The 12365-nt window shown below is 42.6% G+C and overlaps 1 protein-coding gene across 3 annotated transcripts in view; it reads left to right on the plus strand.

Annotated features, from left to right (window-relative positions):
- Positions 1–12365, plus strand: part of kdr (kinase insert domain receptor (a type III receptor tyrosine kinase)) — an 83897-nt gene that overhangs the window by 50493 nt on the left and 21039 nt on the right. For all 3 annotated transcript variants that reach the window (XR_010963415.1, XM_067987365.1, XM_067987374.1), the window contains exons 20-22: positions 2838–2926; positions 6484–6640; positions 9729–9826. Coding sequence is in view for 2 of the 3 variants with exons in the window: in XM_067987365.1 (XP_067843466.1) it covers positions 2838–2926; positions 6484–6640; positions 9729–9826 (344 nt within the window). In the remaining variant the exon portion in view is untranslated. The remainder of the gene's footprint in view (positions 1–2837; positions 2927–6483; positions 6641–9728; positions 9827–12365) is intronic.

A 12365-nucleotide genomic window follows, 5' to 3' on the forward strand; every position in this document is an offset into this window, starting at 1 on the left:
GATAGGCTGGGGTTGTTCTCTTTGGAACAAAGGAGGCTGAGGAGTGATTTAATTGAGACGTACAAAATTGTGAGGGGCCTAAATAAAGTGGATAGGAAGGACCTATTTCGCTTACCAGACAGGTCAATCACTAGGGGGCATAGATTTAAAGTGATTGGTAGAAGGATTAGAGGGGAGCTGAGGAAAGATTTTTCACCCAGAGGGTGGTGGGGTTCTGGAACTCACTACCTGAAAGGGTGGTAGAGGCAGAAACCCTCAAAAGTACCTGGATGTGCACCTGAAGTGCCGTGAACTACAAGGCTACGGACCAAGTGCTGGAAAGTGGGATTAGGCTGGGAGGCTGATTTTCAGCCAGCGCGGACACGATGGGCCGAATGGCCTCCTTCTGTGATGTAAATTTTCTATGATTCTATGATAGAATTTCACATTGTGTTTGAAAGTAACGTACTTAAGTCAGAAACTAGAGTCTTAAACTTAAATCAATCCATTTACATAGGTATGAGGGGTGAGTTGTCAAAGGTAGATTGGGAAATTAAATTAAAGGGTTTAACAGTTGAAAAGCAACGGCAAACATTTAAAGAAATGTTTCAATATTCTCAACAAGTATACATTCCACTGAGAAATAAAAAATCCATGGGAAAAGTGATCCACCCGTGGCTAACTAAAGAAGTTAAGGAGAGTATTAGATTGAAAGAAGAGGCCTACAATGTTGCCAAGAAGAATAATAAGCATGGGGATTGGGAGAGTTTTAGAAACCAACAAAGGACGACCAAATTGATAAAAAGGGAGAAAATAGAATATGAAAGTAAACTAGCAACGGATTGTAAGAGCTTCTACATGTATGTAAAAAAGAAGAGACTAGCAAAAGTAAACGTTGGTTCCTTAGAGGCTGAGACAGGAGAAATTATAATGGGGAATCAGGAAATGGCAGATGCGTTAAACAAATATTTTGTATCTGTCTTCACAGTAGAAGACACAAAAAACATACCAGAAATAGTGGGGAACCAAGGGGCTAATGAGAGTGAGGAACTAGAAAACAATTAATAACACTAGAGAAAAAGTACTTGAGGAACTAATGGGACTAAAAGCCGACAAATCCCCTGGACCCGATGGCCTACATCCTAGGCTTCTAAAAGAGGTAAGGAGTCGTACAACACCAGGTTATAGTCCAACAGCTTTATTTAAAATCACAAGCTTTCGGAGCTTTGCTCCTTCGTCAGGTGGCTGCAGAGATAGTGGATGCATTGGTTATGATCTTCCAAAATTCTCTAGATTCTGGAATGGTCCCAGTGGACTGGAAAGCAACAAATGTTACCCACTATTCAAGAAGAGAGGGAGAGAGAAAACAGGGAACTACAGGCCAGTTAGCCTGACGTCGGTCATCAGGAAAACGCTGGAATCCATTATTAAGGAAATGGTAATAGGGCACTTATAAAATCATAATATCATTAGGCAGAGTCAACATGGTTTTATGAAAGGGAAATCGTGTTTGACAAATTTATTAGAGTTTTTTGAGGATATAACCAGCAGCGTAGATAAAGGGGAACCAGTGGATGTAGTATATTCAGACTTTCAAAAGGCATTCAATAAGGTGCCACACAAAAAGTTGTTACACAAGGTGAGGGCTCATGGGGTTGGGGGTAATATATTAGCACGGATAGAGGATTGGTTAAAGGACAGAAAACAGAGAGTAGGGATAAACGGGTCATTCTCAGGTTGGCAGGCTGTAACTAGTGGGGTGCCAGAAGGATCGGTGCTTGGGCATCAGCTATTTACAATCTATATTAATGACTTAGATGAAGGGACCACGTGCAATGTGTCCAAGTTTGCTGATGATACAAAGCTAGGTGGAAAGTAAGCTGTGAGGAGGCCACAAAGAATCTGCAAAGGGATATAGACAGATTAAGTGAGTGGGCAAGAAGGTGGAAGATGGAGTATAATGTGGGGAAATGTGAGGTTATTCACTTTGGTAGGAAGAATAGAAAAACAGAATATTTTTTAAATGGTGAGAAACTATTAAATGTTGTTGTTCAGAGAGAGTTGGGTTTCCTCGTACAAGAAACACAAAAAGTTAGTATGCAGGTATTTCAGGCAATTAGGAAAGCAAATGGAATGTTGGCCTTTATTGTAAGGGGGTTGGAGTACAAAAGTAAGGAAGTCTTTCTACAGTTGTACAGGGCTTTAGTGAGACCTCACCTGGAGTACTGTGTACAGTTTTGTTCTCCTTACCTAAGGAAGGATATACTTGCCTTGGAGGTGGTGCAATGAAGGTTCACTAGATTAATTCCTGGGATGAGAGGGTTGTCCTATGAAGAGAGATTGAGTGGAATGGACCTATACTCTCTGGAGTTTAGAAGAATAAGAGGTGATCTCATTGAAACATATAAGATTATGAGGGGGCTTGACAGGGTAGATGCTGAGAGATTGATTCCCCTGGCTAGAGAGTCTAGAAGTAGGGGGATAGTTGCAGGATAAAGGGGAGGCCATTCAAGACTGAGATGAGGAGGAATTTCTTCACGCAGAGGGGTGTAAATCTTTGGAATTCTCCACCCCAGAGGGCTGTGGATGCTGAGTCATTGAATATATTCAAGGCTGAGATGGATAGATTTTTGGACTCTAAGGGAATCAAAGGATATGGGGATCGGGTTTGAAAGTGGAGTTGAGGTCGAAGATCATCCATGATCTTATTGAATGGCGGAGCAGGCTCGATGGGCCTACTGCTGCTCCTATTTCTTATGTTCTTACAACACGACAGAGTGGCCAGCTACTTTTGTCCATTGTAACTGTACATTTCTGGCAGCTACTAATACTATTAATCCTGCTGTTCTATTCTCCAGGACCACTGATGGTGATTGTTGAATATTGCAAGCATGGGAACCTGTCAAACTACTTGAGAAGCAAGCGAAATGATTATGTTCCCTACAAGGTAAGGTTATGTTGCTCTGTACTGCATGTTACTGTGCTGTGGTATAAGGTTTCCCAATAGCTCACAGTAGGTCCTCCAACTCTAGACTAATTGAAAGAAAGAACTTACATTTTGCCTTTCACAACCTCAGAATATCCCAAAGTGCTTCACAGTCAATGAATTATTTTTGAAGTGTAGTCACGGTTGTAATGTAAAGAAAATACAGTAGTCAATTTGCACACAGAAAGGTCCTACAAACAGCAATGAGATAATCAGATAATCTGTTTTTTAGTGATGTTGGTTGAGGGACAAATATTGGCCAGGGCACCAAGGAGAACTCCCCTCCTCTTCTTCGAATAGTGTCATGGGATCTTTCACGTCAACCTGAGAAGGTAGACAGGACTTCGGTTTAACATCTCATTTAAAAGACAGCAGCTCTTACAGTGCAGTACTCTACTGAAGTATCAGCCTGGATTATATGTTCAAATCTCTGGAGTAGGACTTGAATCCACAACCTTCTGATTCAGAGGCAAGAGTCCTACCACTGAGCCCAGGCTGACACTGTTGTACAATAGTCTCACACAGACTGACTTAAGCAACAGGCAATCAGATTCCATAGTGAAATGTGGGGTTTTAATGGTACAGAATGAGCCCATTATTGAGTAAGTGACATTCATCTCTTGCCCTGTATGGGTATTAAGACTAACATGCTGACCGAAGAGAAAAATCATTTGCCATGTGGTTTTCACTGTGTACTATGCAAAACATTTAAAAAGTTCATTTCTGAATAACAAAACCATAATTTGTTTTTAGTTCACACCTACCACAAAAGGCAGCTGGTCTGTCTGGGAGGAGAATTTGCTGTTGTGGCACCATTTGCTTATGGGAAAATTTAAAAGTTTCCTAGCATGTTAGCTAGTAGTTCAGATGGATTGAATGAACTTATCTGTTGAAGAGTTGCAAAACTACTGGGAAGAATACAGGAACCTCCAAAAATGTTCAAAAGGGCAATCAGAGGAGTAAAGAGAACTAAAAATAAGAGCAATTTAGAAAGAGCAGTAAGAAACTCTTCCAGTGCTATAATAGTAAGTAGGTTAGCAAAGAACACATCCTTGTGTTCAAATCCCTCCGTGGCCTCACCCCTCCCCAACTCTGTAAACTCCTCCAGCCCTAGAACCCTCTGAGATCCCTGCATTTCTCCAATTCTGGCCTCTTGTGCATCCCCGATTTCCTTCGCCCCACATTGGCGGCCGTGCTTTAGCTGCCTAGGCCCTAAGTTCTGGAATTCCCTCCCTAAACCTCTCCATCTCTCTACCACTCTCTCCTCCTTCAAGACGCTCGTTAAAACCTACCTCTTTGACCAAGCTTTTGGTCACCTGTCCTAATATCTCTTTATGTGGCTCGGTGTCAAATTTTTGTTTGAAAATGCCCCTGTGAAGCACCTTGAGACATTTTACTACGTTAAAGGTGGCATACAAAAGTAAGTTGTTGTTGTTAAGAAAACATCGTTATTGTATCATTTAATAATTAAAAAAGGACAAATTCATTAAAATAAATGAAGGAGACAGAGATTCCTTTTTGTCAACCTAACAGGCTGTATGTTAGAGTTACAACAACCCAGTTGGCATTCCCCCATTGAAAACAATGGGAGCAGAGCACAGACGGACAATGTTTCCACACTACCCTGTGTTTGTTGCCCTCTTATGATCCTATTGTTTTCAGTGAAATTAAAACTGCCAACAGAATTCCTATGTGACTGAGTCATGTCAGAAGATAGCATTAAAATGACAAGACTACAGCCTCAGAACAATGGTGGCAAATCTTTAGCACCATATAAATTTGACACTACTTTCTGCAAGTGCTCAGTAATTATAATCAATTATGATCCTGCGTGTGACAGTTTGGGACCGAGAGGGGTTCACAGGCAGCAGGGCAGCTGGATCTGTCCAAGGTTCCCCACACCATATGAAAAGAAGGCTGAGAAAAGACCATCAGGTCCACCAGTGTTCATCCTATGTGTTCGATGTCCGCCCACCCCAACTCCCAGGGGAAGGAAAAAAATAGAGGGAAAACAACTGTGGGCAATTTAGGAAAAGCTCATGGAAATTCCTCCTTGACTCCCTAAGCTTCAGGAGACCATGGTTACTCATGATACATCATCAGGCAAACTTACCTAACCCCCATCATCACTGCACCCCCCCCCCCATCCCACCACTATATCTCGATGTTCTTCTTAGGAACAAAAAGATTTTCCACTTTGGCACAGAATTGCACCTGGTGGGAGTAATAGCAGGAAATTGTGCATTCCCAACCCATGACATTCTTTGTGACTGCGCCCTCTCTGCAGCCTTTGACATGATTAATCACACCATCCTCCTTCAATATCTCCCCTCCCTTGACCAGTTTACTGAAACTGCCCTAGCTTGGTTCCACTTTTACCTAGCTGATCATAGCCAGAGGATCTCTGCCAGTGGCTTCTATTCCCACCCCTTCACTATCACTTCGGAGTTCCCCAAGGATCCAGAACAAATGCAAAAAATGCTGGGAACATTCAGCAAGTCAGACAGCATCTGTGGTGAGAACAGAGGAGTTAACATTTCAGTTGTGGACCTTTTGTCAGAACTAGACGATATTATGGATGAGCACCATTTAAAAAGGAACTAAACAAAGAGAAAGGGGAGAAAACACACACATATATTCAAGAAATAGAATGACCTGCAAAGTGCTTAAGTGGAAAACAGGAGACAGTTAAATGGTAAGAGTGATGTTAACATGAGGCAACAACAATGGGCATCTTTGGGTAATTTGACAGAAAGACATTATAAATTATTTTTGTACAAGATTATGACCTTACCTCGGGAGGGTTACTAAAAAATAAAATTGATGTTTTTGTCAAATGTCTGGAAGAGAATGATTTATTGCAAAATAGGATATACATCCAAAACTCTGCTGCCTGTATCCTACCCCACAGCATGTCTCATTCACCGATCATTCCTGTCCCTGCTGACCCACATTGGCTCCCGGTCCTCCAAAGCCTCCAATTTAAAATTCTCATCCTTGTGTTTAAATTCCTTCATGGCCTCACCCCTCCCTATTTCTGTAACCTCCCCCAGTCTGACAACCCCACCTCCCCCCCCAGAATTCTCTGTTCCACCGACTCTGCCCTCTAGTGCATCCCCTTCCCTTCACCCCAACATTGGCAGCTGTGGCTTCAGCCATCTGGGCTCCATGTTCCCGAGTTCCCTCCCTAAACTCCTTGGCCTTTCCACCTCCGTTTCCTCCTTTAAGATCCTCCATAAAACCCACCTCTTTGACCAAGCTTTTGGTCACCACTCCTAATATCTCCTTCTTTGGCTCTGCATCCATTTTTTGTCTGATTACGCACCTGTGAAACATCTTGGCACTTTTTTTCAATATTAAAGCCAAGTTGTTCCTATTGTTATACTAGTTTGCTAGGTTATAATACTTTTATATGTGTTACATAATAATTTTGCAGTTCAAATATTTTTGTATACATCCTGTAAAAATGTTCCATTTACTTACTTATAATTTGCATTCTTCTTCTCCCCTTGCTGCAGAGTAAAGCACTGAAGTCAAGGCAGATAAAAGAGAAGGACCCTGCTGAGATGGAGAGTGAGTTCAAACGACGCTTGGACAGCATCGCAAGTAGTGAGAGCTCCACCAGTTCTGGATTTGCAGAAGACAAATCACTGAGTGACGTAGAAGAGGAGGAAGGTAAAATGATGTCACACCTCATTTCAATTTCGACGAGTTTATCTTTGGTGGGACATCCTTGTTTAATTTCTGAAATTTTGATGAAGAAAAGAAACCCCACTCATGAATAAATGTTCATTCCATGTTGATGCAGTTGTGTATTTAAAAGCTTCTTGCTGTAGTTTTGGATGGATCCATTTTCAAATGAGGGCTTATATTGAAAAAATGATTGAAAGTGTTTCAACTGGCATCAAAAGATAGGTTTGATCTAATAGCCATTACAGAGACATGGTTACAAGGTGACCAAGGTTGGGAACTAAATATTTCAGGGTAATTCACATTTTGAAAAGACAGCCAGAATGGAAAGGAGGGGATAGCCCTGATAATAAAGGGTGACATAAGAACAGTGGTGAGAAAGGATCTTGGCTTGGAGGATAAGGAAGTAGAATCAGCATGGGTGGAAATAAGAAATAACAAGTGGCAGAAAACACTGGTGGGAGTAGTTAATAGGCCCCCTAACTGTAGCTATACTGTTGGACATAGTATTAATCAAGAAATAATAGGAGCTTGTAACAAAGGTAATGCAATAATCGTGGGGAACTTTAATCTTCATATAGACTGGGCAAATCAAATTGGCAAAGGCAGTCTGGATGAGTTCATGGAATGTATTCAAGACAGTTTCCTAGAACAATACAGCATGGAACCAACCAGGCAACAGGCTATTTTAGATCTTGTATTGTGTAATGAGACAGGGTTAATTAGTAATCTCACAGTAAAGGATCCTCTGGGGAAGAGTGATCATAATATGATAGAATTTCACGTTGACTTTGAGAGTGACGTACTTAAGACCAAAACTAGAGTCTTAAACTTAAACAAAGCCAATTACATATGTATGAGGGGTGAGTTGGTGAAGGTTGATTGGGAAATTAGATTAAAAGGTATGACAGTAGATAAGCAATGGCAAATATTTAAAGAAATATTTCAATATTATTAACGAATGTACATTCCATTGAGAAATAAAAACTCCATGGGAAAGCGATTCATCTGTGGCTAACTAAAGAAATTAGATTAAAAGAAGGGGCCTATAATGTTGCGAAGAAGAGTAGTAAGCCTGAGGATTGGGAGAGTTTTAGAAACCAGCAAAGGATGACCAAAAAATTGATAAAAAGAGAGAAAATAGAATTTGAAAGTAAACTAGCAAGAAATATAAAAATGGATTGTAAGAGTTTCTATAAGTAAAAAAGAAGAAAAAGATGGCCCCTTAGAGGCTGAGACAGGAGAAATTGTAATAGGAGAAAGGAAATGGCAGAGATGTTTAAACAAATATTTTGTATCTGTCTTCACAGTAGAAGACACAAAGAACATACCAGAAATAGTGAGGAACCTAGGGGCTAATGAGAGTGAGGAACTTAAAGTAATTAATATCAGTAGAGAAAAAGTACTGGAGAAACTAATGGGACTAAAAGCCAATAAATCCCCTGGACCTGATGGCCTACATCCGAGGGTTTTAAAAGAGGTGGCTGCAGAGATAGTGGATGCATTGGTTACGATCTTCCAAAATTCCTTAGATTCTAGAACGGCCCCAGCGGATTGGAAGGTAACAAATGTACCCCCGCTATTCAAGAATGAAGGAACAGAGAAAACAGGGAACTACAGGCCAGTTAGCCTGACGTCAGTCATCGGGAAAATGCTGGAATCCATTATTAAAGAAGTGGTAACAGGGCACTTGGAAAATCATAATATGATCAGGCAGAGTCAACACGGTTTTATGAGAAGGAAATCACGTTTGACAAATTTATTAGAGTTTTTTGAGGATGTAACTAGCAGGGTAGGTAAAGGGGAGCCAGCGGATATTTGGATTTTCAAAAGGCATTTGATAAGGTACCACATAAAAGGTTGTTATGCAAGATAAGGGCTCATGGGATTAGGGGTAATATATTAGTATGGATAGAGGATTGGTTAACAGACAGAAAACAGAGAGTAGGGATAAACAGGTCATTTTCAGGTTGGCAGGCTGTAACTAGTGGGGTGCCGCAAGGATCAGTGGTTGGGCCTCAGCTATTTACAATCTATATTAATGACTTGGATGAAGGGACCGAGTGCAATGTATCCAAGTTTGCTGACAATACAAAGATAGGTGGGAAAGTAAGATGTAAGGAGGACACAAAGAGTCTGCAAAGGGATATAGACAGGTTAGGTGAGTGGGCAAGAAGCTGGCAGATAGAGTACAATGTGGGGAAATGTGAGGTTATGCACTTTGGTAGGAAGAATAGAAATACGGAATATTTTTTAAATGGTGAGAAACTATTGTTGGTGTTCAGAGAGATTTGGATGTCTTTGTACACGAAACACAGAAAGTTAGCATGCAGGTACAGCAAGCAATAAGGAAGGCAAATGGCTTGTTGGCCTTTATTGCAGGGGGCTGGAGTACAAGAGTAAGGAAGTCTTACTACGATTGTACAGACCTCACCTGGAGTACTGCATACAGTTTTGGTCTCCTTATCTAAGGAAGAATATATTTGCCTTAGAGACGGTGCAATGAAGGTTCACTACATTAATTCCTAGGATGAGAGGGTAGACCTTTGAGGAGAGATTGAGTAAAATGGGCCTATACTCTCTGGAGTTTAGAAGAATGAGAGGTGATCTCATTGAAACATACAAGATTCTGAGGGGGCTTGACAGGGTAGATGCTGAGAGGCTATTTCCCAAGGCTGGAGAATGTAGAACTAGGGGGCATAGTCTCAGGATAAGGGGTCGGCCGTTTAAGACTGAGATGAGGAGGAATTTCTTCACACAGGGGATTGTGAATCTTTGGAATTCTCTACCCCAGAGGGCTATGGATGCTGAGTCATTGACTATGTACAAGGCTGAGATAGATAGATTTTTGGACTCTCGGGGAATCCAGGGATATGGGGATCGGGCAGGAAAGTGGAGATGAGGTCGAAGATCAGCCATGATCTTATTGAATGGCAGAGCAGGCTCGAGGGCCATATGGCCTACTCGTGCTCCTATTTCTTGTGTTCTTATGATGGCACATAAATGTGCCTTCAAATGGAAACAGCTCCTCGGGCCCAGCTCTATCGCCTCACACTTCTTTTCTGTCTTACAGCTGTGGATGACCTTTACAAGAACTGTTTGACAATGGAGGACCTTATCTCTTACAGCTACCAGGTAGCCAGGGGGATGGAGTTCCTGGCATCACGAAAGGTAAGAAACCATAACATGCCCTCACCTTTCAATAATCTCACATACACATCATTCCCATAAAAATCTCAGAATGTTGAACCTTCACTAATTGTGCACTGCCTTTTTGTAAATATGTAAGGAATCTTACAACACCAGGTTATAGTCCAACAGTTTTATTTGAAAATCACAAGCTTTCGGAGATTATCTCCTTTGTCAGGTGAGTGAGTGCACCCCATTTGTGCACCCCAGTCCATCACCGGCATCTCCACATCATTTTTGTAAATACACTGGGGGTTATATTGGATGACCATGAAACCGGTGCGCGATTAACCCGTGCCCAGTCATTGAGATGCAGGCAGCACGTAATATTCATACCGCCTAGTAATTTACTTGACTGCTGTGAGCAGCCAGGCCTTGCTGCGCTGTAAAGTGGCTGCTCACCAGCAGGGGGCCCCAATATCGTGAGTGGCTAGCACCACTTAAAGGCAGCCTGCCACCTCTTATTGCAAAATATAAGATAGGGGTCCGCACGGAGTCTGAACGGAGATCAGACATCACACACGTAAAACGCAGATGCAAGTTCCGTCCCTATGTTTACAAACTGTTGAGTTATTTTAAAACATTGATTAAAGGTTGCACACTACTAAATCCCACATCCTCCAATCTGCACGCCAGAACCCACCAATATGCCGATCTGAGTTTGTACCGGACCTGCGAGATAGCATGCTCCTAGGTTCTCTGATGATGCAGAGGGGGGCAAGAGGCCCTCCAGATATATGCTGTTGAGGCAGTGGGATGCAGTAGGGGACGAAGTCAATGCCAGGCGCATAGCACCACGAACATGGATGCAGTGCAGAAAGAAGTTCAATACTTTGACACGAGTGGTCAAGGTGAGTGAGGTCAACTGTCAAGTGGCGTCTCCTACCAACGGCACCACTAGCCGCATCCACTGCTCCACTCATTATACCCCCCATCACCTCCCATCGGCCGGCACGAACACAGTGGGCCGAATGGCCTCCTTTTGCGCCGTAACTTTCTATGATTCTGTGATTCTATTCTATGATCACCCACCTACCAACAAACTCTTTCAATCAGTACTCAACTCTTCCAATCAGATGCGTCCTCTCACCCTCACACATTACCACTGTTACAAGCTGCCCACCAACAATTCACAGCTCACACACACTGGCAGCTAATCACCCATGACAGCCACATCACCCAAACATCTTGCAGGACACTCACCGATACATGTCCTGCTTTCTTGCAGGAGAAGGTGGCGCATAACAGGAGGCAGCAAGTGGCAGTGGCTCCATGGAACATGAACCTGCTGTCCTCTCTCAGGATGACAGCATTCCTGTCCCACCCCTGCCACTCCTCCAGTGCCCTTGCTGTTGCCTGTCAGCTAGCCAGCCAATTCCTTGTAGAGTATTGAAACTTTATTACAGGCACATAGGAAGATAGGAACAGGAGTAGACCATTTAGGCCCTCGAGCCTGTTGCGCCATTCAATGAGATCATGGTTGATCTGTGTCCTAACTCCATATACCCACCTTAGCCCTTTATCCCTTAATACCTTTGGTTAACAAAAATCTATCAATCTCAGATTTAAAATCAATAATTGAGCTAGTATCAACTTTTGCAGAAGAGCGTTCCAAACTTCCACCACTCTTTGCGTGTAGAAGCGTTTCCTAACTTCACTCCTGGCTCTACTTTTTAGGCTATGTCCCCTAGACCTAGTATTCAAGTATAGGAGATCTCGAAAAACAGATACAAATGCATCAGCAGCCAGAAGCAATGATCCGCAACTGACCTGTAAATCCTGCATGATCCCTTTAAATAGCGCTGGTGAGGGGGGTCCTTTATGCTATTTGCAACCTGTTCAATGTGTTGGCTGGAGTGTTGAGTTCCAAAATCGCATCTGTCCCTTTAAATCAGTGTTGCACATTGATCTACCCCATTTTTTCCCTACTTTACATGGCGCCGGCATTCGTCACCTGCGTATGCACCAACGCCTTTACCAAGATGGCATCTGGTACACGTCACACTAGAAGTGTGCGCGCGCAATCCGGATGCCATTTTGGGTCCTTAGGAGTCCGCGTAGCATCTACACAACGTGCACTACGCAGCCCAATTTAGAGTCCATTCTGTTTATAACTGTGAGCACTGCCTTTTAAATACATTGCCGTAGACCTTGACTTTGTGCGATACTATAAAATGGGTGACAGTGATCCGGCAGCCTATTTTAAACCTGACTCCCAATCGAAATAAAAAAGGGGAGAGATGTAAAACGGGCTGCCGACTCGCTATTACCCGTTTTACGCTATCGCAGAAAGTCAAAGATCTACCCCATTCTGTTCATTGGCTTCTTTTATAAGCAGCTGTAACTCCTTCTCCTGCAAACAAAAGTTTCTTCTCAGGCACTTCAATGAGGTTCCTGTAGTCGTTTTCTCTATCAGACCCAGTGAGGCTGCTGCCTGCTACCAGTGTAGTGACTGCACAGATGGCGAGGTGATCCGCGCTGCCTCATGAGAAAGAGAGAGAAAGAGAAAACGGGGCAAGAG

This window comes from Heptranchias perlo, chromosome 1, assembly GCF_035084215.1.
Source record: "Heptranchias perlo isolate sHepPer1 chromosome 1, sHepPer1.hap1, whole genome shotgun sequence".
NCBI lineage: Eukaryota > Metazoa > Chordata > Chondrichthyes > Hexanchiformes > Hexanchidae > Heptranchias > Heptranchias perlo.